General features: G+C 38.2%; 1 protein-coding gene across 1 annotated transcript in view; it reads left to right on the top strand.

Moving 5' to 3' along the window:
- Positions 1–24,706, top strand: part of RASEF (RAS and EF-hand domain containing) — a 51,958-nt gene extending 27,252 nt beyond the window's left edge. Inside the window, exons 5-17 of the mRNA XM_065406855.1 lie at positions 493–570; positions 1,250–1,365; positions 3,185–3,253; positions 6,005–6,089; positions 8,448–8,539; positions 11,353–11,584; positions 12,602–12,739; positions 13,016–13,163; positions 14,928–15,009; positions 16,178–16,292; positions 20,278–20,397; positions 21,755–21,831; positions 24,601–24,706. Of these exons, the coding sequence (XP_065262927.1) occupies positions 493–570; positions 1,250–1,365; positions 3,185–3,253; positions 6,005–6,089; positions 8,448–8,539; positions 11,353–11,584; positions 12,602–12,739; positions 13,016–13,163; positions 14,928–15,009; positions 16,178–16,292; positions 20,278–20,397; positions 21,755–21,831; positions 24,601–24,706 (1,458 nt within the window). The remainder of the gene's footprint in view (positions 1–492; positions 571–1,249; positions 1,366–3,184; positions 3,254–6,004; positions 6,090–8,447; positions 8,540–11,352; positions 11,585–12,601; positions 12,740–13,015; positions 13,164–14,927; positions 15,010–16,177; positions 16,293–20,277; positions 20,398–21,754; positions 21,832–24,600) is intronic.
- The last annotated feature ends 711 nt before the right edge of the window (positions 24,707–25,417 follow it).

Here is a 25,417-nt window from a genome sequence, read left to right as displayed (position 1 = left end):
TATCATTAAATCACACTTACAATTCCACTGATACTAATGGAAGTTTCCTATGAAAATGCTGTAGTTCTCTTATTTTTTACTCTGGAGAGAATTGGGGCTAAATGGGCTGGGTAGATATGCACAGCTCCACTGAAATCAGGGGAACTACCAGTCTTATTACCAGCAGAGGATCAGACCCTTGGTTGGTTTCTTGTGTTGCAAAATGACTGTTAACATTTCTAGCAATACTAAATTCTGTAGAACACACTTTGAGAAATTTTCAAAATATTTTTTCTAAAAATGAAATGATATAAACTAGATAATTTGGAGGTGGAAATTTCTTGTGTACACCTGGAGAACTCATGTATTGTTAAAGACCTTTCGTAGCTTGAAAATGCACATAGGTGTCTTTCAATATAGCCCTTGATCCAAATGACTTTCATTGACTTAAGTGGGCTTTGGATCAGTCAAGAATGTGTTTTTAAAATGTGCACATTTTATTTGCTCTTTCAGCTGGAAGAACAGTCAAAGAACATAAATCACAGAGAAGATTTGGCTGAATTAAAAAAAAGAATACACGAATTGTCATTGGTAAGAGCTGATTATAATTTACATACAGAAGATGTAGATTCAACCTGCACTTTGTACTTTCTTCAATACCGATTTGTTTTCCCACTTCAGAACTGGAATTAGAATTATGAGGCTAAGAGATGGCTCTCTTTTGTGTGTGTGTGTGTGTGTGTGAAACTATTTAAGGTGGTGCGATTGCTTATTCTTGGATAAAGAAGAAATAATTCTGTTTAAGTACATATGAATTCTATATATACCATTTATGGTGTCATTTTTGTGTATGAGAAACTGCAAAATCTGAACTTAAATTGAGTTTTTGAGTGTTAGAACTATGGCTCCAATATGGCTCATGGTATGGAGAGCATCTTCACTCAGATATCATTTATATCTATGGAATGTGCTTAACTTTAAGCATGTGAGTAGTCCCATTGGGTTAGTTAATTAACATTTCTAAAGTTAAGTGTGTATTTAAGTGCTTTTTCCTACATCAGAGATTTTGAGTGTCAGTCTTAAAGGTTTACCTTTGTAAATTAGCTTTTCATAACTGGTACTTTTAACAGTTATTCTTAACTCTGTTGAGATTTTTATATTACTGGTTTTTATTTGATTTTGATGTTCTTTTATATTTTAGTATTACAGCACTTCATTATTTTGTGACGGCAGCTCTGTTGCATAAACTTCATTTTCTGTTTTTCTTTAGGAAAATCAGAAACTTAAAAAAGATCTTTTAGAAGCACAGACAAGTATAGCTTTTCTTCAGAGTGAATTAGATACTTTGAAAAGTGATTATGCAGATCAAAGTTTGAGCTCAGAAAGGTAAGATACTTCACATGATAAAATTTTTATTTGGGGGGGAAATAAGTTGGTTTGTGTATATATTATATATCTAGTCAGTAACAATTATTTTAATAGATCATAATTGGCAAGTATATAGGTTAAAACTGATTTATTGCCACATATCTACTGTTTACTTAGTTGGCTATAATGGCTCTGATAGAGCAAATTTTGGGCCTGATCTGGAATCCCTTATTCATGCAAGTAGGTTCACTGACTTCACTGGAACTTCAGTAGCGAGTAAGAACTACAGGGTTGGGCCCTTTCTTTATAACTCCATTTCAGTGAAATACCCTTGTCTGTCATGGTAAATAAGGCCATGGAAGTCTTCCAAATCCAGGGTGAACCTGTGAAAACAAAAGTTACTCTGACTATTTTGAGACCTTTCACAAGAAATAAAAGTTAGGGCTAAATTATGCCTCTCATGAGGCTGAGCAGCATTGGAGATGGAAGGAGTCATAATTGCACCAGTGATGGTGCTAGAGGCGTTATGCCTTTGAAAGGTACAGTGGCTAGTGGGTGATGAGCATGTCTTGCTAGACCTATCCATTAGGTTTAGCCAGGGTCCGCTTAGTACAGAAAAGGAAGATCCATAAACCCATTAGCACGTCACTCAGAGATTTACCTATTGGACCATCAACACCATTTCCTGTATTCCTAAACGCCTGCAGCTAAATTATGGCTGGCTGCTGGTGGGAGAATAGGGACTCCCTTCTGTCCCTCACCTGCTACAGTATGTTTAAAATGGAGCAGTAGTAATTTAAGCCCCAATCATTCCAATGGCTGTGCTGTGGCACACTCTTATGTGTGATCAAAGCCCCATCGAAGGCAGTGCGGCTCTTCCTGGGAGCATGAATGTACCAACATGCTGTCAATTGTAGGATTGGTCCTTTAACCTTTAGAGTACATCGGAGTCAAATTGGCATTAATTTCTTGTGCTAAATCCCCCTATAAAATATTTGTTGAATTCAAAGTATTTTGTACACACATCAGGAATAGAGACAATTTTTAATCTTTGGGGAAGCTAGAGTTACAAAATTATAAAATAATAGCTGTTGGCTATTGCTTAAATGAGCAGTTTGGTATCATGACTAAATTTGTCCACTTTTAATAAACTGAGATAAATGAACTTCTGTTCCAAACACAGTGTTTCCATTATTAATGAAATCCCTGGGTTGTGAGGGGGATCAGGAGGGGGCTGGCAAAAGCCATCCAAGTCCCCGGCTGTCTATGTCCAGGCACGCTGGCCAGTTTTGAAACTTCTGTACCTCTTGGAATTTCCTCGTGGATGGAACCCTGACTGTTCACAAGGTGCTGGCTTCTTGTTTCCACCTACTGAATTACATTTAGAACAAGCTAATGATACATTAAAAACTTTAGTAATACTGTTTTTTTCACATCAGTAATTATCACAGTTGTCAAAGTTGACCACCATTGGGATAGGAGGCGGTCCATGTGATTGTGAATTGGATGGGAAGCATTTGCAAAACAATCTCTTTTAAGACATGATGAATGTTTGAGAACTCCTGGGCTGTTATCAAATTGCTAAAATATTTTAAAAACAAATTTCTTTTTTAATATAAACAAACAAAACAATCAAAACCTGGTGTAACTTAAACATTCAAACCAATTTCTCCCCCCCCCCCCCCCGTATAAATTTGCAGCCCTCTAAAAATATTTATTTTAGGTTTCTAATTAACTCATTCAAAATCTGTTACAGTTGAATTTTGTTTTCTGCAAGAGTTAACACTCTAGACAATGGAGCAGTGTATGTAGAGAAGTATAACTTTATATTTTGCAGAGACCTGGAAATGGTCCGAGAATACACTGAAGACAGAGAGAGCCTGGAAAGACAAATTGAAATACTTCAGTAAGTTCACTGTTCTTTATTTACAAACTTTATTCTGAAGTGTGCACAGCTAAACATGTTTCTCTAGTTGTAGGGATATCTTGATGGAATTGGAGAAGAAAATATTATTAAGGGGAAATGTTTTTTAGCTGCAATTTAAACTGTTTCTGTTGTAGTAGACTTCACTTTACTACCTGGACTATTTAAGAATAGCTTTAGTGTCACATGCAGCAACCTGGGAACACAATGTAAAAATACTATCTGAATTTTGTATCCCTCCATGGGATCCCTATATAATCTTGTCCTTTCACAAAAGTATATTCTGTCTCAACTCTTCAAAAATTAAGTTGTAATGGCTCAGATATGTTTGGACTGGTACTGGTTGACTACTTCATTCTTATTTTACAACAAAATAACTGCACACATTATTACCTTTATATCTAGTACTAGAATGATTTCTGACAGCCTATCCCTGATGTCTCTATTTATGCATGCTACAGTTCTGTCTGCATTTTTTTCTTTAATGCTGTTGAGCAGAGGGATACTGGACCATATCATGCCACTGATTTATAAGCGGAGCTCCCTATTGACTTAAGGGAGCCAAACATATTAAAGATTTATCCACCACAACTGCCAGCTTCTTCAGTTCAATATTTGGTAGTGTGTGAGACTGCTGAGTCTTGAATACTTTGTGGGATTTTTGTTCTTAGCTTAATTGCCTTTCATTTCTTTATAATAAGCTGAATAAGATCCTTGTATATCCGTGTTATTCTAAATATTATCACTTGGCTCCTTTTTTATTGACTTTGCCTCTCCAGTAACTCCCTCTTTTATCATTATCTTTAAACCATCAACAATGTGTCCAGTGCTGTATGGCGCACACACACCGCTGCCTTAAAGGATCACCCAATCTAAATAGTTTTATATCCTCAGCAAGTTTCCTCATCATATTCATGAGTTTTCTTCCAAGTAATTGAACCAAATCTCTCCTTAAAGTTATCCCAGTGGCACTCAGGCACTTTCACCTGTTCATCCCAAATCATTATCATTCACAAGCAGTTTCTGGCTTTGAGATCCAAATAACTCGGCTGAAGTCGCTCATCTCCTGTGTTCTACTTATTGACCTTGCAGAATTCTTTTAAGGATTACATAGATTATGTCCACTCCTCCTACCACCAAATATTTTCAGTTACTCAATTTTTTGAAAAGTATAGCATTTATGATCTTCCTTTTGTGAATTCAAGATAACATTCTTTATATGTCACTTTCTAACTTTCAGGTATGCCCCTATTTAATGATCTTGACTTTGCAACCTTAGGCCCTGATTCCAGAAATATACATGTGCTCAACTTTACTACCATGAGTAGTCACATTATTTTAATGTAGGTTTTTAAAGAATGTAATATATACAATATATAATATTTTAATGATTCCATAGTGGACCAAATCATTGGGCTTCTCCTCCTGAATTCCTCCCACCATAAGACTTTGTACATCAAAGGCAAGCTATATGTTTGCATACAAAGATAAACAAAATAGTCAAAAGAGAAGAAATACAATGAAGTGTGCTGTAAAGATTGCTAAGCAGTCAAACTCCCAGCTGGAGGACTAAAATAACCTATTCTGTTTTGTACATTGTCCAGCCATGTTGGAAGAAAGATGCGAGGCAATGGATATGGTATAATTCGGCCACAAATTTATTCATCTAAAATAACTGGGAGTTCCTAACATTAAATTCTACAGTGCAGGTCATAATTCTTTCCTTAATCATTTCCACATAATCCCCAACCTAGTCCCAGCCATCTTCTTGCTGAGACCCTGCACTCTACCCTTGTATGAGGGTTACGGAGGCTAGGAAAAGGAGAGGGTTGTTTCCCCTCTGTACCAGATGTAGGAGCCCCAAAGCCTCCTTTCTCAGCTTCCTTAAGGGATGCTTCCTTCTAAATCCCCTTCCAGTTCATTTGATCTGATAACTGTATCCCTTTCATAATGAGTACCTACAGTGGACATCCGCCACACAGAGGTGCCAGCAGTTAGCTTGGCTGCCTCCCTCTACCCCCTCTTGGTTCTCAGATATTTACCAATTCCTTCCTTAATATTGGACAAAAATATATCCACTCCCCAGTGTACCGCTAAGTCCTTTCCCTCTAAAGAAAGAGAGGCACCTACACTAAACAAATCTGTACTGCTTTGATTGGGCAAATTCCGTTATTTCCACACTCTTGTAGAAGTATGACTCTCCTTGCTGTTCCTTAATTGTTTTGTTGACACATTGTGAGTCAGGGTGTCAAGTCCTTCCCCCCCATTGCAGATCAACTGGAAGGGCAGTGCCCCTCTTGACCTGGTCCAGTGACCTCCTGCTCTTTCATACTCTGTCCAGGTAAACTTTCCCCTCTTCCTCCACTTCCACTACATATTACAGAGAGAGCCCTTAAAGCGGTAATAACTCCTTGTCTTCTGGCCAGCTGACTAAGGACCCCGTCTACAGTTGCAGTGAGCCCAGTCGTAGTTCACAGTTTACTTGAGAGTAAACATCCGCAGTTGTTCATCGGAAAATGCTCACAATATTACACTTTGAGTACAATAACAGCTCTGGGCCACACTTCTCATTAGAGTTGATTTAAGAAAAAAAGAACCTTTCTAATTCCATCACAACTGCTGGATTTGACAAGATGTAACCGGTAATGTAAAAATCTAATAATCCTTTTTTTACTTAACCTATTATAGAAGTTTTGCAAGAAAACTTTAATTTTGTTACCTGTTTCATCTTAGATCAGCTAACAGAAAACTACATGACAGCAATGATGGTTTAAGGAGTGCACTAGAAAACAGTTTAAGCAAATGCAACAGATCACTGGTATGTAATATAAAATTATAAGTTATATTAATATATTTTATATAATGGGCCATATTCTGCTGTCTCTTACACCAGGGTAAGCTGAGAAAACTCCATTGACTTCAGTAGAGTCATTCTGGGTTTACACTCATGTAACTGAGAGCAGATTTTGGTGCAGTGTTACTACATTCTGAAGTTGTCTGTTGTCTCTATGTGTGTACATAATTCCTAGTAAATATTGGGGTTATACACATGTATATCAAGAGATGAAAAGATCCTTTCCTTCATCCTGAAATGAATATATTTACATTGGAACCCTCAAATACCGAAGACACACTTTTGCACAAAACAACTTAAGTCTCAGCAGAGATTCACTGTAATCTGAATTGCAATCTGCCATTTAAATACATTGACAGAGTTCAGGACTTTCATTATATTTAACGGACACACAAGAGTTTCACTGTAACTGGGTTCACTTTCAATGGGTTCCACTGCCCCACCTCTAAGAGGCCACTCACTTCCTGTGCTCTGGATTCTCCCTGTTCGCTGTAATTTGAAGGAAGGTATGTCTACACTTCGAGCTGCAAGGTGTAAATTCCAGCTTAAGGAGACATAGCCATGTGAGCTCTGATTGAACCAGTGTGCTAAAAATAGAGTGTAGCTGTGGCAGTGTGAGGAGTTAGCTTCCTCAAGTATGTACCTGTCCAAGATGCTAGGGATGTGCTTGAGGTGGCTAGCCTCTCACGCCGCTTGTGCCACTGCAGCTACTCTATTTTTAACATGCTAGCTCTGATCAAGCTACTGTGGACATGTCTCCTCGAGCTGGGAATTGCACCTCCAGCTCAAAGTGTAAACAAACCCTGAGAGAAGTCTGGTTTGATAAGGACACGGAAACAGCAAGACATAGTACGGTTAAATGTAGTGGCCACAATTTTATTCATTTAAAACTCTTACATAGCTGGAGTAGCTCCCACCAAACTACCCTGCAGGGGTTTTCTCATGGAAATGTCAACTGGCCCCAATAGTCCCAATGGACTATAAACTTGAGGATGATTGTGAAGGCCAGGCCCCCTCTATACCCTCAGGCCTGCCAAGAGACCTTGATCAGAAGCTAGAGTTCCAAAGATCTCCCCATCTCCACGTTGGAGGCAGGCGAGATAAGATGAGAGGAGGTACATGCTGAAATATAGAGGCAACTCCCTCACCGTGCGCTGAGGAGATATGCCTAAGCAGTCCACTGAGCTACAGGGACCTCCTCTGGACTCCTAACCCACCAACTGCACTGGTACCATCCAATATTGCAACAGTTGTAACGTAACCCTCTCCCTCCCCTCAATCAAACATTCTGATGCTGGGTGAAAAAACCATCCAGCAGTTTGCCAGTTTTGCCATATAGGAAAAATCCCTTCCAGACCCTAAAACTGGTTGTCAGCCAAGCCCCTGGCATTACCAGAGATCCAGCAACTAGATGGGTTGGAAAGGGTGAGGCTGAAACAGGAAGCCCACAATGGCTACCCTGCCTAGGCAGCAAACTGTATTAACCCTCCTCCCCCACGAAATGGGATCCAGCATCATTCCCACCACCCAGTGAGAGCAGTGGTGGGTGGGCCAGGCTCCCTGAGTCCAGGCTCAAATGTACCATGTGACCCTCCTCCCTCTCCCCCATACACCCTGCAGCACAAGGAAGAGAAAAGCAACCCTTACATGCTGAAAGCAAAGGGGAAAGGGTGAGAGAGGAAAAGAGAGGGGGTATGTGGAACAGTCTCAGCTGCTCCCACCCGGGAACTCCACTCTCTCCCTCCAGCCCACTGCTTATAGCCCCATCACAGCTGCACCCTGGCTGGAAAGGTGAGCACATTTTGGTAAAATAGATATTGAGACTTTAAAATTTGGTATGATGTCTTCCAGCAGCCTGAATGTCTATGACCTGAGGGTATTTGAATCACACTGGTGATTTCGCTCTCTCCATTTTGACCACCTACATAATTCTAACTGGTGGCTATTCCAAAATGAGAAACAAATCTTAGGTCATTCCCCAAAATACTGCATTTCCAAAAAAATGTATTATAGTTCATGGAATGAGGTCACTTACTCAAATGACACTGTTATACAGACCAGCAACTTCACTCTCTCAGAAATCCCATTGCTGCTTGGTGGTTGATAACTCCAGAAGTTGGGGTCCATAATGTCATCCTAACATTACATATTTGAATGTAACATGTTGGACATATATACATGTTGACATCCAGTCCTGTTTTAAAGGATAAGGAAAAGAAAAAGTTGGATTTACATCATAACATACAGCAGCGTTAGCTGTGATGGTTGTAATCCCACGTGTACAATAAGATACTTATAGACCTTTCTACACGTCTATTACAGCGTCTAACAAACATCTCCCCGGGGAATACAATTACTAGAAGCAGCCCCAAATGTAATGGTGGCCAGTCTCCTCAAAATCCACGATATGACAGGTAGGCCTTGTACATTTTTACTTAAATTATAGCATAACGATGGACCATTATACATGTCTTAAGACAGCCAAATACTTAGTACAAAATGACAGAGTTAAACAGCCTGTTCTATTTTTTTCTCAATTCCAACTCAAGAAATTCAAGCAGAATTCAATTTATGTCCTCTCAGCAGGACCAAGCCTTACAAAACATGATTCTAATACAGACCATTCTTAAATGGTCCCTTCAGTACTTAAAAGAGAAAGCTCTGGTTTTTCAAGATCTTTAACCTGTATAGCTGGTGTCCCCTGTGTAATACCTTCTATCAGTGTATGAGGGCCTGATACTTCAAGGGGTTAAACATCCTCATCTCTCAATGAAATCCCAGTTAAATGAGTATGCTCAGTATTTTTTCTCAGCACTTTGCAGAATAGAGTGTATAGAGAGCATAAGACCATTTAATTAATTTTCAGCTTCAGAAATTCTTGGGGTAACTATTAAATGGTCAAAGCAACTAACTGACTGCTTTATTTTATTGGATATAAGTTCTAGATCCAAAACCCACTGAAGTCAATGGAAAGACTCCCATTGACCTCACTGGGCTTTGGATCAGGCTCTAAGTGCAATAGGTCATACCATTTTACTGGCTTGACACATTCTCTTTAGAGTTAGCTACAACTGCAGTGGAAAATGTGTTTTCTTTCTTAAATGACAGATTTTTGTCTCTTTTTTTTTTTTCTTTGGTATTACTTCAAACCGCATATAGATCTATATTAGGGCCTTTATATGGTTAACATATATATTTTGGCAGTGGGTTGACAAACCTTTGTAAACATTAAATTGGCTTTCACTTTACACTAATGATATCCAAATATATCATTAATTGAATACTATTATTGAATCTGCTGTCTCCATGTTGGAGACTTGTTTGCAGGCTATAAAATTCTGATTGCAACAAACTATCTTTCTGCTAAATACAGATAAAATAGATTCCCTCTTGTTAGATCCTCTGTATATTTTGAAAGGAGATTTCCCTTACTAAGTTGCACATTAAAAGAAGTAATTTTCTGAAGTTAAGGAAGGAAGGAAGAAGTCTGTTTAACAGGCCTTAGGGATATCCTTCTCTGAGAGCGTTTAAAAAACACCAACCTGCTATTCTGTGCAATCTAGTGTATTCCAATCTGAAGTGAAAAAATTGACTTCTTCAGAAGTACATGTGCCAGAGGTAAAACTCATTCCTGGCAGGTATGGCTTACCAGTATTCAGAGAGAGATGAAGTTCTGCTCCCAAAATGTCTGTCCATTTTCAACACTTTGTATCAGACAAGAAACATCAAATCGGTGTTCAGAAATCTGGGTGCTCGGTGTTCAGAAATCTGGATTCTAACCTTGCCTTTAAGACATTTTTAGTAGTAAATATATTTTTATTTTCTCTGGTCATATAACCTCTCTTATATTAAGTTGCCTTAAGCACGTATGGAATTCCCAACACTGATTATGTGCTTTAGTGATTTTGAAAATTGACTAATGTAGTCCTTTGTTTGAGGTTATGCTTAATGCTCTTAACTTTGCTACAATATGCACCCTTTGTTCTCATATATCAGTGACTTTCTATAGGCTATATGCATGAATACAAATAGTATTACAGTACTACTGTGGTATTCCAAAACCAAGATCATGAGTATTTGAATGAGAACTCATTACCTTGGGAGCATGGAAATAGACAGTTCTGAAGTTGTTGCAACAGAAAATGGTCCCTGTAATGCTGACCAGTAATTGATAGAAATTATATGGGAGTAGGCAACCCTATGAATCCCAATGAATAGAAACTACAGCCCCACAGAAGGCTGTACCTCCATGCTGCACACTAGTGCTCAGATCACTTGGCAACAAAACTCTACAAGAAACAATGCTGCCATTGGCTATATTAGCTGCAACTGTGATCTCCACTCCTATAAGATAGAGTAAAGTTCACTCCACTACTTGCAGGCATTTTCCACCCCACTTTACTTTTATTTGCTCCTGTCCCTGCTTGCTGCAGGTAGGGGCTGGAGACCATAATACCTTTTTTGAAGGCTTCCCTCCCTCCATTTCTCTTTCTTTTCCTTTCCCCTTTTTATACAAATTAACTTAAAAAGGAAAGACTTTTTTACTTCAAGCACTACTGCCATTTGAGTATCCTATTGTATGTCATGGCACCCAAAGCTAAACAAAGATAGCCTTGGAAAAGAAAAGGAGAATCAAAGGGGAACATTGTCTTGGAAAGGAGGGGAGAGTCAAGCCCATACTTACGAGAAATCAATTGTTTCTGGCTGTTATGCCAAAGATTATGTATAGGACATCTAAAACTGGAACTAACATATTTCTGCGCTGCTTCTTCAACTGTTGCTGAGCTTGTGATTTCTGCTGCCTCCTTTTTCATATTCACAGATATTTGCAGGACAATAAATTATGAGTAAAACCTGGCTACATCCATTTATATTCAGAGACCATTTTCCAGGTCCTGGGATGGACTAATATCTCTACTGCCCTGTTTTTAATATGTTCATGGTACAATGTTCTATTTTTTTTAACAACCATTTCTTTTTGGATTAAGAATAAGAATGCCAGACTGTGAATAAATACAACATCCTCACCATGGCATGTTAGATGAACTGTTTGGGTGCTCACTGCTAAGGATCTAAATTAAGGAATTCATTTATTGGAGATTAAAAAAATAGAGATTCTTCTTTCAGTAAAGGGCAATAAAATGTGTACCTGAAATGTCTTATTTTGTTGGGGAATCAGATCCTGTAAAAAGCATATTTCCCCACTAACCCCCGCTTTTGTCACCAGATCATCTCGTTCTTCCTATGTGGATGAAGATGAGTGTTTAGCCCTTTGTGACCCTCTGCAAAGGATAAACTGTGATGCTGATAGCTTGTCTGAAAGCTGCTTTGACAGTGGTTTGTCTACCTTGAGAGACTCAAATGAATATGATTCAGAAGTGGAATGGAGACATCCAAGAAGTTTTCAAAGGCCACACTGTATGCAGGACAGTTCTGGTGGTGATGCTTCTGATACAGATGTAAGCTCCAGTCTTATTGCATTGCTAAGAGACACCTTTGTTGGGAGGCAAAATTAGCTCCCTGTTTGTGAAGTGAAGTCTATCTTTTTTTCACATAAGTCAGGGAATCTAAATTGTCTTTACCTGGGTCATAAGCATTAAAACAGAATTAATAGGATACTTTTGTGGGATGCTTAAGGGAACACTCTGTGGTTTAAAAACAGTCCCATTTTAACTGATTTTATAGACCCATTAATGAAGCTATAACTTTTCATAAGTTTGTAAAAGTGAATTTAATATTTGTGAAAGTTGATAAATTGTTAGCTCTGAAGATTAAAGTCCTCCTCTTATCAACTGAAGAGATATAATCGAGGTAGTACATCACCCACAGCCTGCCAATGTGCCTTGGCAGTGATGTGAAAAGAGAATAATAATAATAATAATAGTATTTATTAACACTTACAACATTTTACATGCAGAGATCTCAAAAAACTTTACAATGTAGGAAAGCATTGTTGTCTTCTTTTGACTAAAGAGGAAGCTGAAATGGAGATAGATGTAGTGACTTACTGTGAGGCAGTGACAGAGCTGGGTATAGAATACTGGCCTCCTGACTCCTAAGTTGCTCAGTCTCCCTGACTCTTCAGTCCCTGATCTTTGTGTTGAGAATGCTACTAAGGGTACCAATTAATGTCAACTGCGGTGACTTTGTTTAATTAAGGAGCTGGTGGCTCAAACTTATTGAAGTATTTCTTTCATAACTTTTGAAGTAATTTTTCTCACTGTTTATTGTAATCCTTTTGAATCTGAAAATTTCCTTGCTGAAATCTTTTATTCCTATTACATCCGGAAACCAGCTTGATGTTGTAGGATTGTTTATGAGTACTAGGCATTTGGCACTGATTGTTCTTGAGAACATTAGAGTAGAGAAAGATATTTGTTTTTGGGGGGGGAATCCAAGATACATAACACTTCAAAGCACTATTTTTTTCTGAATTGAAATATTACAAAAATAGTAACATTTACTAGTAATTGCAGGTTCCGGAGATCAGGGATGAAGAGGCTTATAGCCCTGACAACAGCAGTACAGCAGAAGACTGGAAATCCTCCCAACCAGTCAGTCGAAGCAGCTCTAGTGCTTCAACAAGGAGGTGTCTCCCTGCCCTCTCTCCACAGGTAACCAGTCCAGAGCACTTTTAGAATCATAGAATATCAGGGTTGGAAGGGACCTCAGGAGGTCATCTAGTTCAACCCTAGGACCAATCCCCAGTCAGATTTTTACTCCAGTTCCCTAAATGGCCCCCTCAAGGATTGAACTCACAACCCTGGGTTTAGCAGGCCAATGCTCAAACCACTGAGCTATCCCTCCCCCGCTTAACTGTACATACTTAACTATACTGCAATTTTTTTCTCATTTTTAATATGGATTTGGTGGGCTCTTTTTGCTTTTAGACAGACACAATAGACCGTAACCTGAAATACCCTAATTCAGAGAAGGCTTACAAGATCGTTCTTGCTGGAGATGCAGCAGTAGGGAAATCCAGTTTCCTTATGAGACTTTGCAAGAATGAATTTCGAGGAAACACCAGCGCAACTCTGGGTAAGGATTTGAGATCTAAAGCATATGGGTGCCTAAATGTGTATTAGGTTGGGGAAACTAAATGGTCATGTTTATCTTTATAAAACATGGAGCATGTTCCTGAACATCCACTGCACAAAGACACCCATTAAAATCAGTGTGGAGGGGCTGCAGTATCAGGATCCTTGAACCTACTTTAAAAAAAAATCCTCTTTCAGTTGTCCATTATCTTCTCTTTCCTGCTATGATTGCCACCCCCCAGCACACCCCTTGTGGCCCCTCATGGCCCTGCAGTTGCAGTGCACTCAGGGCCCCTGGGATTCTTTCAGCAAATTAGGTTGGTTCAAAACCATGTATCCTCTTCCTGGGGTCTGATTTATTAAGACTTTCTACAAAGTGTAACTCACTTTGTTAATTTCCCCAGTTTATGCCCACTCTGGATCCATATAAGAGTCTCTTGCTCCTCTTCAGGTGGTCTCCCAGCTCCCTTTCTGGAACTGGGGTTGAACTTTAAATTGTCACTTCCTGTCCCTCAAGTCAGGAGTCTCCAGCTTCCCACCTATAGTGGGGTTGTAATTTAGGCAATTGCAGGTCTCTCTGCTCAAGACAGGAACCCCCAGCTCTCCTCCCGTAGCAGGGTGTACTTCAAGACGTCATTCTGTCTCCCCTTAAAGTAGGGTCCCCAGCCTTCTGGATAATTCAGAAGTTATTAACTCTCTCCTTAAGCCAGGAGTCCCTCATCTGGACTCATTTAGGTCACCAGTGGAGCCTCAGCCAGATTCTCCTCCAGCTGACCCTTTTCCTCTAATTAGTCCTTTAATCCTCATGCTAGGAGGGTTCAGCAGGCAAACTTTCTCCTTCTGGTGTCATCCTTGCTATTGGGGAGGCAGCGTATACGCTAGTCCCCTTCTCCCAGTTCATCTCCAATTGGTCAGGTCAGAATGGAGCCTTGCCACACCCACTCTGCAGTAACTTACTTTCTCCAAACAATACTTATACTCGGAACTGCTTCCTCTCTACCAGTACCTCTTATTAGCTAGGTCTTTACATATATCAAACCCTCCCAGAATCCTCAACGGGCTTGCGAGTGGACAGGCAGAAGGGGGACATTTAAGGATCCCAACCCTTATCTCTGTCCTTTTTCATATCATTTTCTCTTCATCCTTTCTTCTTCAAAGTGTTCTTGAAGCCTGGAATAGCTCTAATTCAAATGCAATTGGAAGGATTTTAAAAGCTTGGAGGTCTCAACATTCCAATCTATATTATCACATCCATGAACTACTGTAGTTATATTAAGTTCAAAGCTTGACTTTTTTATCTGCCCATCAAATCACTTGTGTGTTTATTTGTTGTGATTTGAGGGTTTTTTTGTTTGTTTGCTCCTTGTTTGGAATAAGATCTACTATACAAAATATTTTCTGTCCTTCTGTAAAAGGCTTTTATAATATAACATATATGGAGCTTTTTGTTCATTATGATGTGAAATTTGCATCAGTAAATGCATGAGAGGATGTTTTAATTCCCCCCCCTTAAAACCAATTGATTATGCACCATAATACACTGGGGGATTACTGCGTTTTTTGGGGGTGCTTTAACTCTTGAGCTCTTTCTCACAATGTACTAAATGACTTGTAATTTGAAATGGCTGTTACAGCCTATTATTTGAAATATATCACACTGTTATTCATTTGTAATTATGTTGATAATAGTATTAATGTATTTCTTAAATCAAAGCCAATATTATGTCCACTGACTAGTTTTGTACACTTTATATTTCTTTTTAAGGAGTTGATTTTCAAATGAAAAGGCTTGTTGTTGATGGAGAACCTACAGTGCTCCAGCTATGGGACACAGCAGGACAGGAGAGGTTAGTAATGCTCAACAGATTACTAGGATGTAGATGTGAATTGACTTGTTTCTTAGTGAAGAATTTGTATCCGCATCTGACTTTTTTCCTAGTTGTAAGAAAAATAGTAACAGTTTCTTGTCCACATTATTTCTCCTATTTTTACTTTTCAGTCCCTTCCTTACTTTTGCTATTACAGACCTTTACCTTTGTAAGGGCTGAGTCTTAGGAGGTGTTCAATGACCTAAATTCCTATTCGGGTTCTTGACCTTGATTCCCATTGAGCACAGCCAATTGTCTCTTCTGTGGTATCCAAAGTCTTTTTAAGAGAAACATGATAAACTTGCACAAATTGCTGAATTCTCATAAATGGATCTGTAAACTATCTGTGTAGTTTTATAAACTCCATAAAATCCCATGAGATCCTGGACTGCAGAGAGCCAATACATTTTAGCTGACACAATTGTGTGTATATTAAGGTGCCTGATCTAATTCCACTGAAGTCAGTTATAATCTTTCCATTCACTTCGGTAGAATTTGTATTGGGCATGCTGTCTGTTTTTGCATTGAGTGAAGTCGGTGTATTATGTGGAATAGGAAGTTAAAAGGTATATTTGGCCCACTCGTTTTTCATCATTATGTGAAGAATCTCAAATGTGCAATGTAATGCCTTGTCAGTAATCTTAGTTTTGGAGCAGGCCACAGTACGTTTACAGAAAAGAAAGCCCTCTATAATTGAGGGACTCATCCCTGTTGTGAATCCATTGGTTTCATATTCCACACCCATTTTATTGACTTCAGAAATGTTATACTAGGAATGAATTTGGCCCACTGTGTTTATGAACTTTGCCTCTCAGACAGGAACCTAAACATGCTACCATATCATCGAAACTCCAGTGTGAAGAAGGTGTCCTACATGTACATTGCTGTTTCCTGCAAAGTGTTGTCTGACTGCGGTATAGGATACTGCAGGTTTTAATGGAGTGTTTATAGAAGTGCATAAATAATTTGGAGAAATCTTTATATGAATTCAGTAATACATGCAAGTTTGTCACATTTTTCTTAAGAAGGCTGTGGGGGAGACAAATGTATTTAACAGACTAAGCTAATACAATAATGATTCATTATTAATGATAGTAATATTAAATCTGTGTTTAAAATGTTTCAAACATCATTTTTTTTCTAAAAGATTTCGAAGTATTGCCAAGTCATATTTCAGAAGAGCAGATGGCGTGTTACTGTTGTATGATGTGACATGTGAAAAGAGTTTTCTTAATGTACGAGAATGGGTGGATATGATTGAGGTAAGAACTTAACTGTGTGAAATTTGCAAAGTACACTTACTATGTAGTCATTTTAATATTTTTTTTTATTAGGAAATGGGCATTTCCTTTGGGAGAACTGTGGTATGGGTCAGAACCATGGAGTTCTTTTAGGGATACTTGTTTTATTTGTTTTTAAATCTACATTAAGGTGGTTGTGTTGCAGAATTGGCCAACATGCAGTTTCCACTAGTAATGCAAGTTAAATGAACTGCTGTCAGGATACAAGAGATTAAACTAAATCCTGACACAAGCTTCTAGGCTCTCATTAAAGTTGATGAAATGTGGTGTTTGGTATCACAAAATACCATGTAATCAACCATTTCATATTGTTCCCCCCATCTTGTCTGAATATCTCACTTCCCTTTGATCTGAAAATGCAATACTCACCCATTTCAAATACTTTATGGGAACAAGCTCAATTTTCTTTGTGGCCTCTGCCACAGTACAGTGTTTCTTCCTGTACAAGCACCATCTTTCCTATAATCCATAGCAGTGTTTTCCCCTCTAGCTTTATCTTATTATTACCCTTTTGTGTTACCTGAATACTAATTTGCATTTAATAAATAGGGCTTCCCTCCTTTGCCCAAAGGTGTTCAATAGAAAGGAAGGTGATTAGAATAAAATTTAATTTGCTTCTTAGAAAGAATGCCTTTTTTACCATGGAAATTGAATTAGCCCCTGTTTCTAGGGGTAACTGTGTCATATAAAATAACATAAGAATGGACATAATGTGTCAGACCAATTGCCTATGTAGCCCAGAGTCCTGTCTTCTGACAATTGCCAGTACCTGATGCTTCAGAAGCAATGAACAGAACAGGGCAATTTCTAGTGATCCATCCCATCGTGCAGTCCCAGCTTCTGGAAGTTGGAGATTTAGAGACACTTAGAGCATGGGGTTACATTCCTGACCATCTTGGCTAATAGCCATTGATGAACCTGTCCTCTATGTACTTATCTATTTTTTGAACCCAGTAAAACGTTTGGCCTTCACAACATCCCAAAGCAATGAGTTCCACAGGTAGATGCTGAACTATGTGAAGAAATATTTCCTTATTTCTTTCTATGTTTGTTTTAAATCCACTGCCAATTAATTTTATCAGGTGACCCCTAGTTCTGATGTTATGTGAAGGGGTAAATAACACTTCCTTATTTATTGATGCTTAAAATTGTTGATTGGCTCTAGTTTTCAAGATATGCTATTGGGTCAGTATATACGACCCTTGACTTGGGAATGGCGGAGGATAAGTGAGTTATAAAGGGAAGGGATCTCAATTTAAACCAGAAATGACTAAAATACATCTTTGACTGGATCTATGAATAAATCTATGACTGGGTTTGGAGAGTACTTGCTTTTTAGGGAAAACAATGAATGATGCAATCTGAAGCTGGTATTGCGTCATACATGATATGAATTGCATCATGTTATTCCTAGAAGTCATGGATGATGCAATCATAACGAAGCTTACATCACTCTGCTGAACAAATTGCCCTATATCAGCTCTAGAAATCATACAGTGTCGTGCTCTCTTATTTGTCAGTGTTTGATTTTGCAAAGGGACACATTTCTGTTTAGCCAAAGTGAGCAGAGATGCCTCGTATTTGTGTGAACAGTGCAGATAACTTCTGCTATGTTTGTAGTGAAGTGACTTTTGCATCACAAAAGCGCAGTATAACCACTATGGTTAAGAAAGCCTATCACCTTTATTTTGGCTGCAAAATTGGAGATCAGGACAAGAGGTGGGCCCCACACATATGCTGCAACACTTGTGCAACAAATCTTCGCCAGTGGTTGAACAGGAAAAGGAAATCTATGCCTTTTGCAGTGCCAATGATTTGGAGAGAGCCAACAGATCATACCAGCAATTGTTACTTCTGCATGGTGCCTCCAGTTGGGACAGGTGTGTCAAAGAAGAAAAAGTGGACTGTGCATTATCCAAACATTCCATCAGCTATACGCCCAGTACCCCACGGAGAAGGACTGCCGGTTCCTGATGCACTAGAATCATTCTCACTTGAGTCAGACGAGGAAGAGGATGAAACTTCTGGTCCTGAACCATCAATGTCACAGGACCCACATTTTCTCCAATCCTCCTCTGAACCACACGACCTTGTCAGGGATTTGGAACTACCCAAGAGTAAGGCAGAGCTGTTGGGCTCCAGACTACAGCAGTGGAATCTCCTGGCAGGTGATGTTAGGGTTTCCATGTTCCGTGACCGTCAAAAGGATCTTGTCCCATTCTTCTTCTTCATGGAAGGTGATCTTGTAGCCTGCAACAACATCGATGGTGTGATGGCAGCCCTCAACATTGTTCACCATCCAGACGAGTGGAGACTGTTCATTGATTCATCGAAGACGAGTCGTAAAGCTGTTTTACTGCATAATGGCAATGTTTTGCCATCAATTCCAGTTGGTCATGCAGTCCATATGAAGGAAACCTATGACAACATGAAACAACTTTTGAGGTGCATAAACTATGACCAACATCAGTGGCAGCTTTGTGGCGATTTGAAGGTTGTTGCTCTCTTGCTTGGTCTGCAGACTGGATACACAAAGTACTGCTGTTTTCTCTGCGAATGGGATAGTCGTGCAAGAGATTCCCACTCCATCAAGAAAGATTGGCCACTCCGACAGTCATTGGAGCCTGGGAGGAAAAGTGTTCAGCATCCACCACTTGTTGAATCAAGGAAGATTTTGTTACCACCCTTACACATCAAGCTGGGTCTGATGAAGAACTTTGTCAAAGCCATTGACAAAACACAAGCAGCTTTCAAGTACCTCCGTGGAAAATTTCCAAGGTTAAGTGAAGCTAAGATAAAGGAAGGTGTCTTTGTTGGTCCTCAGATTCGTGAACTTCTTCGAGATGATGCATTTGACCATGCACTGCGTGGCAAGGAAAAGACGGCATGGAAAGCCTTCCAGTTAGTGGCAATAAATTTTCTCGGAAACATCAAGGCAGACAACTACAGGTTGTTGGTGGAAAACCTCCTCAAGGCATACAAAAGCCTTGGTTGCAACATGTCACTAAAGATACATTTTTTGCACTCTCATCTAGATTTTTTTCCACCGAACTGCGGAGCAGTGAGCGACGAGCACGGCGAGCGATTTCACCAGGACATTGCAACAATGGAGAAACGCTATCAGGGCAAATGGAGCCCATCAGTGCTTGCAGACTGTTGCTGGACAGTGACAAGAGATGCTCCATTTAATGAATACAAGAGACAAGCCAAGAAGCGCCGAGTAGACACTGAATGGGACTAAACTATGTACATAATAGTTTTTTGCCTTTTGTTTCATAATAAATTTTATTTATATAACCCTTTTGCTGATTTTTAAAGTGTTACATAAACAGGACAGGTGAAATATTATCATGTAAAGCAACCATAAACACATGAAAAGACCTAGGTTTACAATTTATGATTAAAACTCTACTATCTACACAATATACATAGACATAAAATGTAAAAACTTAAATATCTTAGAAACAGTAGCCAATCAGTTGTTTTAATTGTCATATTTGAATTCAGCACATCAAAATACATAATAAATAGCACATTTTATCTCTGAAGCAGACGACTTCTCAAAAATTGTAGACCAGTGTAATTTTTGTTGCCCTTATCTATACCTTTTCCAGTTCTAATGTGTCTGTGTTGAGCCATAATGTGCAGAGTGTTAATTTCCATAAGAGTTATCTAGCAAATACAATTCTTGTTGGAAATGCATTCACTCCTGGCAGGTTCACTATTAAGATGGCTATTTTATATGTTGTTTTATCTGCAAAGTGTTCAACATGACTGGTGTTCAACATATTTTAACTATCATTTCTTGCATTAATATTGCATTGTTTTTAGATGTTTTGGTGGTGAAGTAATTAATATGATGTGTGCTCCAATAACCTGCTGATATATTTGACCTTTTTTGTATTCAGAATTTTCCAAAGGTAAATAAACGATATATTTATTACAGGATGCAACTCACGAGAATATTCCAATCATGATTGTGGGTAACAAGGCAGATCTTCGCCAAACAGTTTCAGAACAAGGACAAAAATGTGTACCAATCAACTATGGAGAAAAATTGGCTATGGTAAGACCTATATCTAATTGTTTCAAATTTAACTCCTCTTAAAAACTTTAAGATGAGGTCTGGATAATTCACAAAAATAATTGTGAGGCAAAGAGTCTTTTACCTTATAGTCACCAAGATCAAATTTGGCCTTGGATGGGTAATGCATACTTGATGAGGTTGAACAATGTCACCAAATAATGGTTATTTTCTAGTCTCTATGAATGAGTTAGCTGTCTCAGTCCAGAGTTGTCATCACAAATTGGCACATTGTTGACGTTCTCAGAAAAGTGGTCAAGAAATTCATGAGTCTGAATAGGGTGACCAGATAGCAAGTGTGAAAAATCAGGATGGGGGTGGGGGGCAATAGGTGCCTACATAAGACAAAGCCTCGAATATCGGGACCGACCCTGTAAAAATCAGGACATCTGGTTACTTTAAGTATGAGACTGATCTTGCCCACTCAGCATGAGTTCATGTTTGTACTCTACTACAGGTGTGAGGCGCATTACTGAGAGGATGTGAGGAAACTAGCTTCTGCTTCTCTTGTACCCATAAAATGTTCTGAAGTTGAAGTATTTTGGTTTCTAAAGCCCAGATTCTCAAAGGTTTTAGCTGCCTACCTCCCCTTAAAATAAGTAAAATGTGGGCATCTAAATACCTTCAAGGATCTGGGCCTAAGTAATTCTGCACCACTCTCTAGCCATGACTGCACCAGTTTTGGCATGATTTGTTGCATAGGAAAACATAAGCAAGATTCTGGGAACTTGTACAGTGGATCTGCACATCCTGGTTGCTGTGGAGCTGTGCTTTATGGGATTCCTCACACCACTGGGGGCAGGGTTTTTTGGCTAGCCAGCAGTGGAGCAAGAGTTTGCTCCGTTGGTAGATCTGTGACAGTGCAGAAGCAGTGGCCATTCTCTGTGCAAAGGTGTGTGGGCCGAGAGCTGTGGATGCTAATGTAGCTAGTACTAGTTAAATACCACGGTGTCAGGGGTTCTGGAAATATGATAGGTAGAATGTAAGCTCCAGTAACAGCTTCAAAGCTTCTGTTGCTGGTTTGCAGCCTCGCAGACAAGATTATTAAGGCCGGACCTTGGGACCAGCCCAGGATTTGTTCCTGAATCAGTTACATATCTTAAAAGCTCTTAAGTTTAAAAAGCTATAAAACTGAAAATAACTGACTGGTACTTATTTCTGTAGTATTAAAACTAACATCTACAAAGAATTAAAAGGACCAAAAAATCCTGTTCACTTTAATTTGTTAAATCTGCTCTTCAGTAGTTCTTAAATTTTCCGAGGAAATCATTTGGAGTAAACATTTAGACCTAATTGTACAATCGACAATGTAGCTGATCCTTTTCTTTTCTTCTCGCAGACTTATAATGCACTATTTTGTGAAACAAGTGCTAAAGATGGAGCTAATATTGTAGAAGCAGTTCTTCATCTTGCTCGGTATGTAGTCATGTTTCTAATATCAAATATTAACTTTGTTGGTTAATATCTATTATATTTACTTTATAAATAAATGTAAAACAGGATTCATTCTTAAGGTTTTACATGGCATATCTTTTATTTTATTTATAGAGTTCATTTTGATCTTAGTTGATCCTAGTACAACAATTTTCAGTGTTAAATATCTATATTCTAAACACATTTAAATTATGTGTATATGTGTATAAATATATCTCTGTAGAATATAGATATTTAACATTGAAAATTGTTGTACTAGGATCAACTAAGATGAAAACAGGATTCTATAAATAAAATATATGTGCCTTGTAAATCCTTTAAAAATAAACATAAAACAGGATTCATAATTGAATAAGTGAATCAAATAAACGACTTTAAAGAATCTACACCACAAACACTAAAACAATATTAACATATTTACAGACAAAATTATGTTAAAGTAGAGCTTAAATATGGATCCCATTCTTTTAAAAATGTCTCTGGTTGATAAATTATACTTTCTAATGAGATACATGCATTTATTCTTTTAATCTTTTCATACACTGAAGACACATTTGGTTTTGTATCATTATATATGATTTTGCTACAGACAATTTTAATCACGTACATTTTCCTTGATGTCTACTGAATGTAACTTTTTTCTAAACTATTTAAAATGCAGACATCTGGATTAAATAAAACAATCCCATCTAGCAAAGCTTAAACGTACTTGACAAATTCTGACCAAAACATTGCAATTTTCCTACAGTTTCCAAACTAGTATTAATTATGATTACCGGTGTGTATATATAATTTTTAAAGGATTAGCAATATGCATTATATTTAATACGTGGAGTCAATTGCTCATCATATTTATTTGTTTTTACTCTGTAGCTTGATATGAGAATCAAATCTTTTGACTTGAAAGGTCAATATTTGGCTATTCCATGCTACAGTATTTTTAACAGTAATAGCTTGAATAAAAAATTGGATTATTGGAAAGAAGTAATGCTGTCTGTTCAGTCTGAAAATGGAAAAATACCTATACTTCCAGTGAGAACAGGTGTAGCAGAAGTATAGTCATTCATTTATATTCAAATGTCAATACAAAGTTAATTGTTAACTTGTATGACTCATTTCCAGGCACCTGACTATGAATGCAACAGAGCATTGTGCTGTAGAAATTTCTACAGCACAGTTACATAATGTTAAATCACAGGTGAAAAAACATGTTAAAGGCTACATTTGATTACAATAGTTCAATGATTATAATAGTTCAATTTTGTGAAGGGACAAACTGCTCTTTCCATCTTGCCTATCCCCTTTTCAATACCTTGAATATATGATTTGAACCAGTCTGTTCACTGGCTTAGTGAAAGTTCCTTTCTGAGGGATCTGTTAATATTTGGTATATTTGAGAGCAATGACAGATGCACCAGACGCTGTCCAACAGTTTGGTCTGAGATGGATGGTTATACTCAGGGATTAATATTTCTCATTTCCTGGAAGTAACATCTCTAACTTAACATTTCAATGGGAAAGTTAGACCTCCAGACCCATGTTACTTGTATTTAGGGTTTGATTCTGCCACTGTTACTCATTTTAAGTAGTACCATATTGATGTCAGTAACTGATTTCAGTGGAACTACTCGGTCTGAGAATTGAGACTTTACAAGACACATTAATAATACTGGTACAAAATTGAAAATCACATGTACAGATAAACCAAATACAAGCATCTTTGTAACAAAGTGGCTAATGATATGCACTATTTCTCAGAATAGATTTATAATTGTATAATAGTTTCTTACTTTAGTATATGAATACCTAGGGCCCTTTGCTTTCCTCTTCTGTGATATGAGGAGGGGAACAAATAAAAGAAAAATGGGCCAAAAAGGAATGGAAAACATAACTAATTGTCTAGACCTCAAATTGAAGTTATATAATTAATAGTTTTCACATAACAACTATACTTATTTCCTTCTGCTAATTTTGCACTTTGGCAGAGCACTTTGTATAGAATTATTGCTGCCATTCCAAAGCAGAAACTATATAGAATTTCACTCAGTCCCAATCCTTTCATTGATTTCATAAACTAAAAACATTTATCCTATTAGACAGTTTGTGAATTTACGTTATAAAGCAGTGGCTGACAGTGGGCAGTGCATTCCTTTTTATTGCTCTGTGTAACATATTTTGAGTAGTATCAGAGGGGTAGCCGTGTTAGTCTGGATCTGTAAAAAGCAACAAAGAGTCCTGTGGCACCTTATAGACTAACCGATGTATTGGAGCATAAGCTTCCGTGGGTGAATACCCACTTCGTCAGACGCATGTAATGGAAATTTCCAGAGGCAGGTATAAATATGCAGGCAAGAATCAGTCTAGAGATAACGAGGTTAGTTCAATCAGGAAGGATGAGGCCCTCTTCTAGCAGTTGAGGTGTGAACACCAAGGGAGGAGAAACTGCTTTTAGCCAACTACAAAAGCAGTTTCTCCTCCCTTGGTGTTCACACCTCAACTGCTAGAAGAGGGCCTCATCTTCCCTGATTGAACTAACCTCGTTATCTCTAGACTGATTCTTGCCTGCATATTTATACTTGCCTCTGGAAATTTCCATTACATGCGTCTGACGAAGTGGGTATTCACCCACGAAAGCTTATGCTCCAATACATCTGTTAGTCTATAAGGTGCCACAGGACTCTGTTGATATTTTGAGTAGAAATACCAAGATACAGCTTGGTGAATGTAATTTATTTCATTGCTGTCTTACAGTGAAGTGCGAAAAAGAAGTGACAATGAAGACACAAGGTCCGTAACCAACCTGGCTGAGCCAACTGTCAAAAAATCAATGCTAATGAAGAACTGCTGTAATATATAAATAACAAATTCCCTTTCTGCCCTAAATAATTTTACTTTTGTATTTTTATCACTTTTAAAAATGAAGGATTTACATAATGTTTTCTCCTTACTATGGATTTATATGTATATAGTAGTTGCAAAACTTGAGAAATTCAGTTCCTACTGTCTGCTGCTCTGCACTGGTGCACTTGCCTTGCCTCACAGGCTGTGGTTTGATCTCACTTATATCCGTGTATGTCAATAAAATCAAAGAAATTACATTGGTTTTAAAATGGTCTGAGATCAGAATCAAGGCTTCTACTTTTGCCGGGAATTTATGATAGTCAGTACATACAGTACTGTATTTTCATTTCATTCATCTAGATATTTCCTTATAAAGTGAAAGAGGTTTCACAAACTGAAGACACTATAATAATTTATTTTAAACCCAGGATATTCAGAGCCCAGGGGAAATTCCATCGTTACTTCATCTAATTTTGCCTAGGACAGCAAATGCAGGTCAAATTAGACCTGTATGAAATATTCACAACAAACCACCCAGCCACTTGAAACTTACGTAGTTTCATTACAAACCTGGCCAGGTTTGTCAAAAAGACTTGTCAAATTTTTGAACTTTTCAAGTGAACTAGTTGAGTTTTGAGCAAACCTCGGCAAATATATGGTGTTGCATCTGAAAAGCAAAACTCAAGTCTGATCCCACACAGATCAAAACTGGAGGAAATACTTGCAT

Source organism: Emys orbicularis, chromosome 6 (assembly GCF_028017835.1).
Source record: "Emys orbicularis isolate rEmyOrb1 chromosome 6, rEmyOrb1.hap1, whole genome shotgun sequence".
In the NCBI taxonomy this organism is placed as follows: Eukaryota; Metazoa; Chordata; order Testudines; family Emydidae; genus Emys; species Emys orbicularis.
Note: the sequence above shows the minus strand (reverse complement) of the source record. Positions and strands in the feature narration are given on the sequence as shown.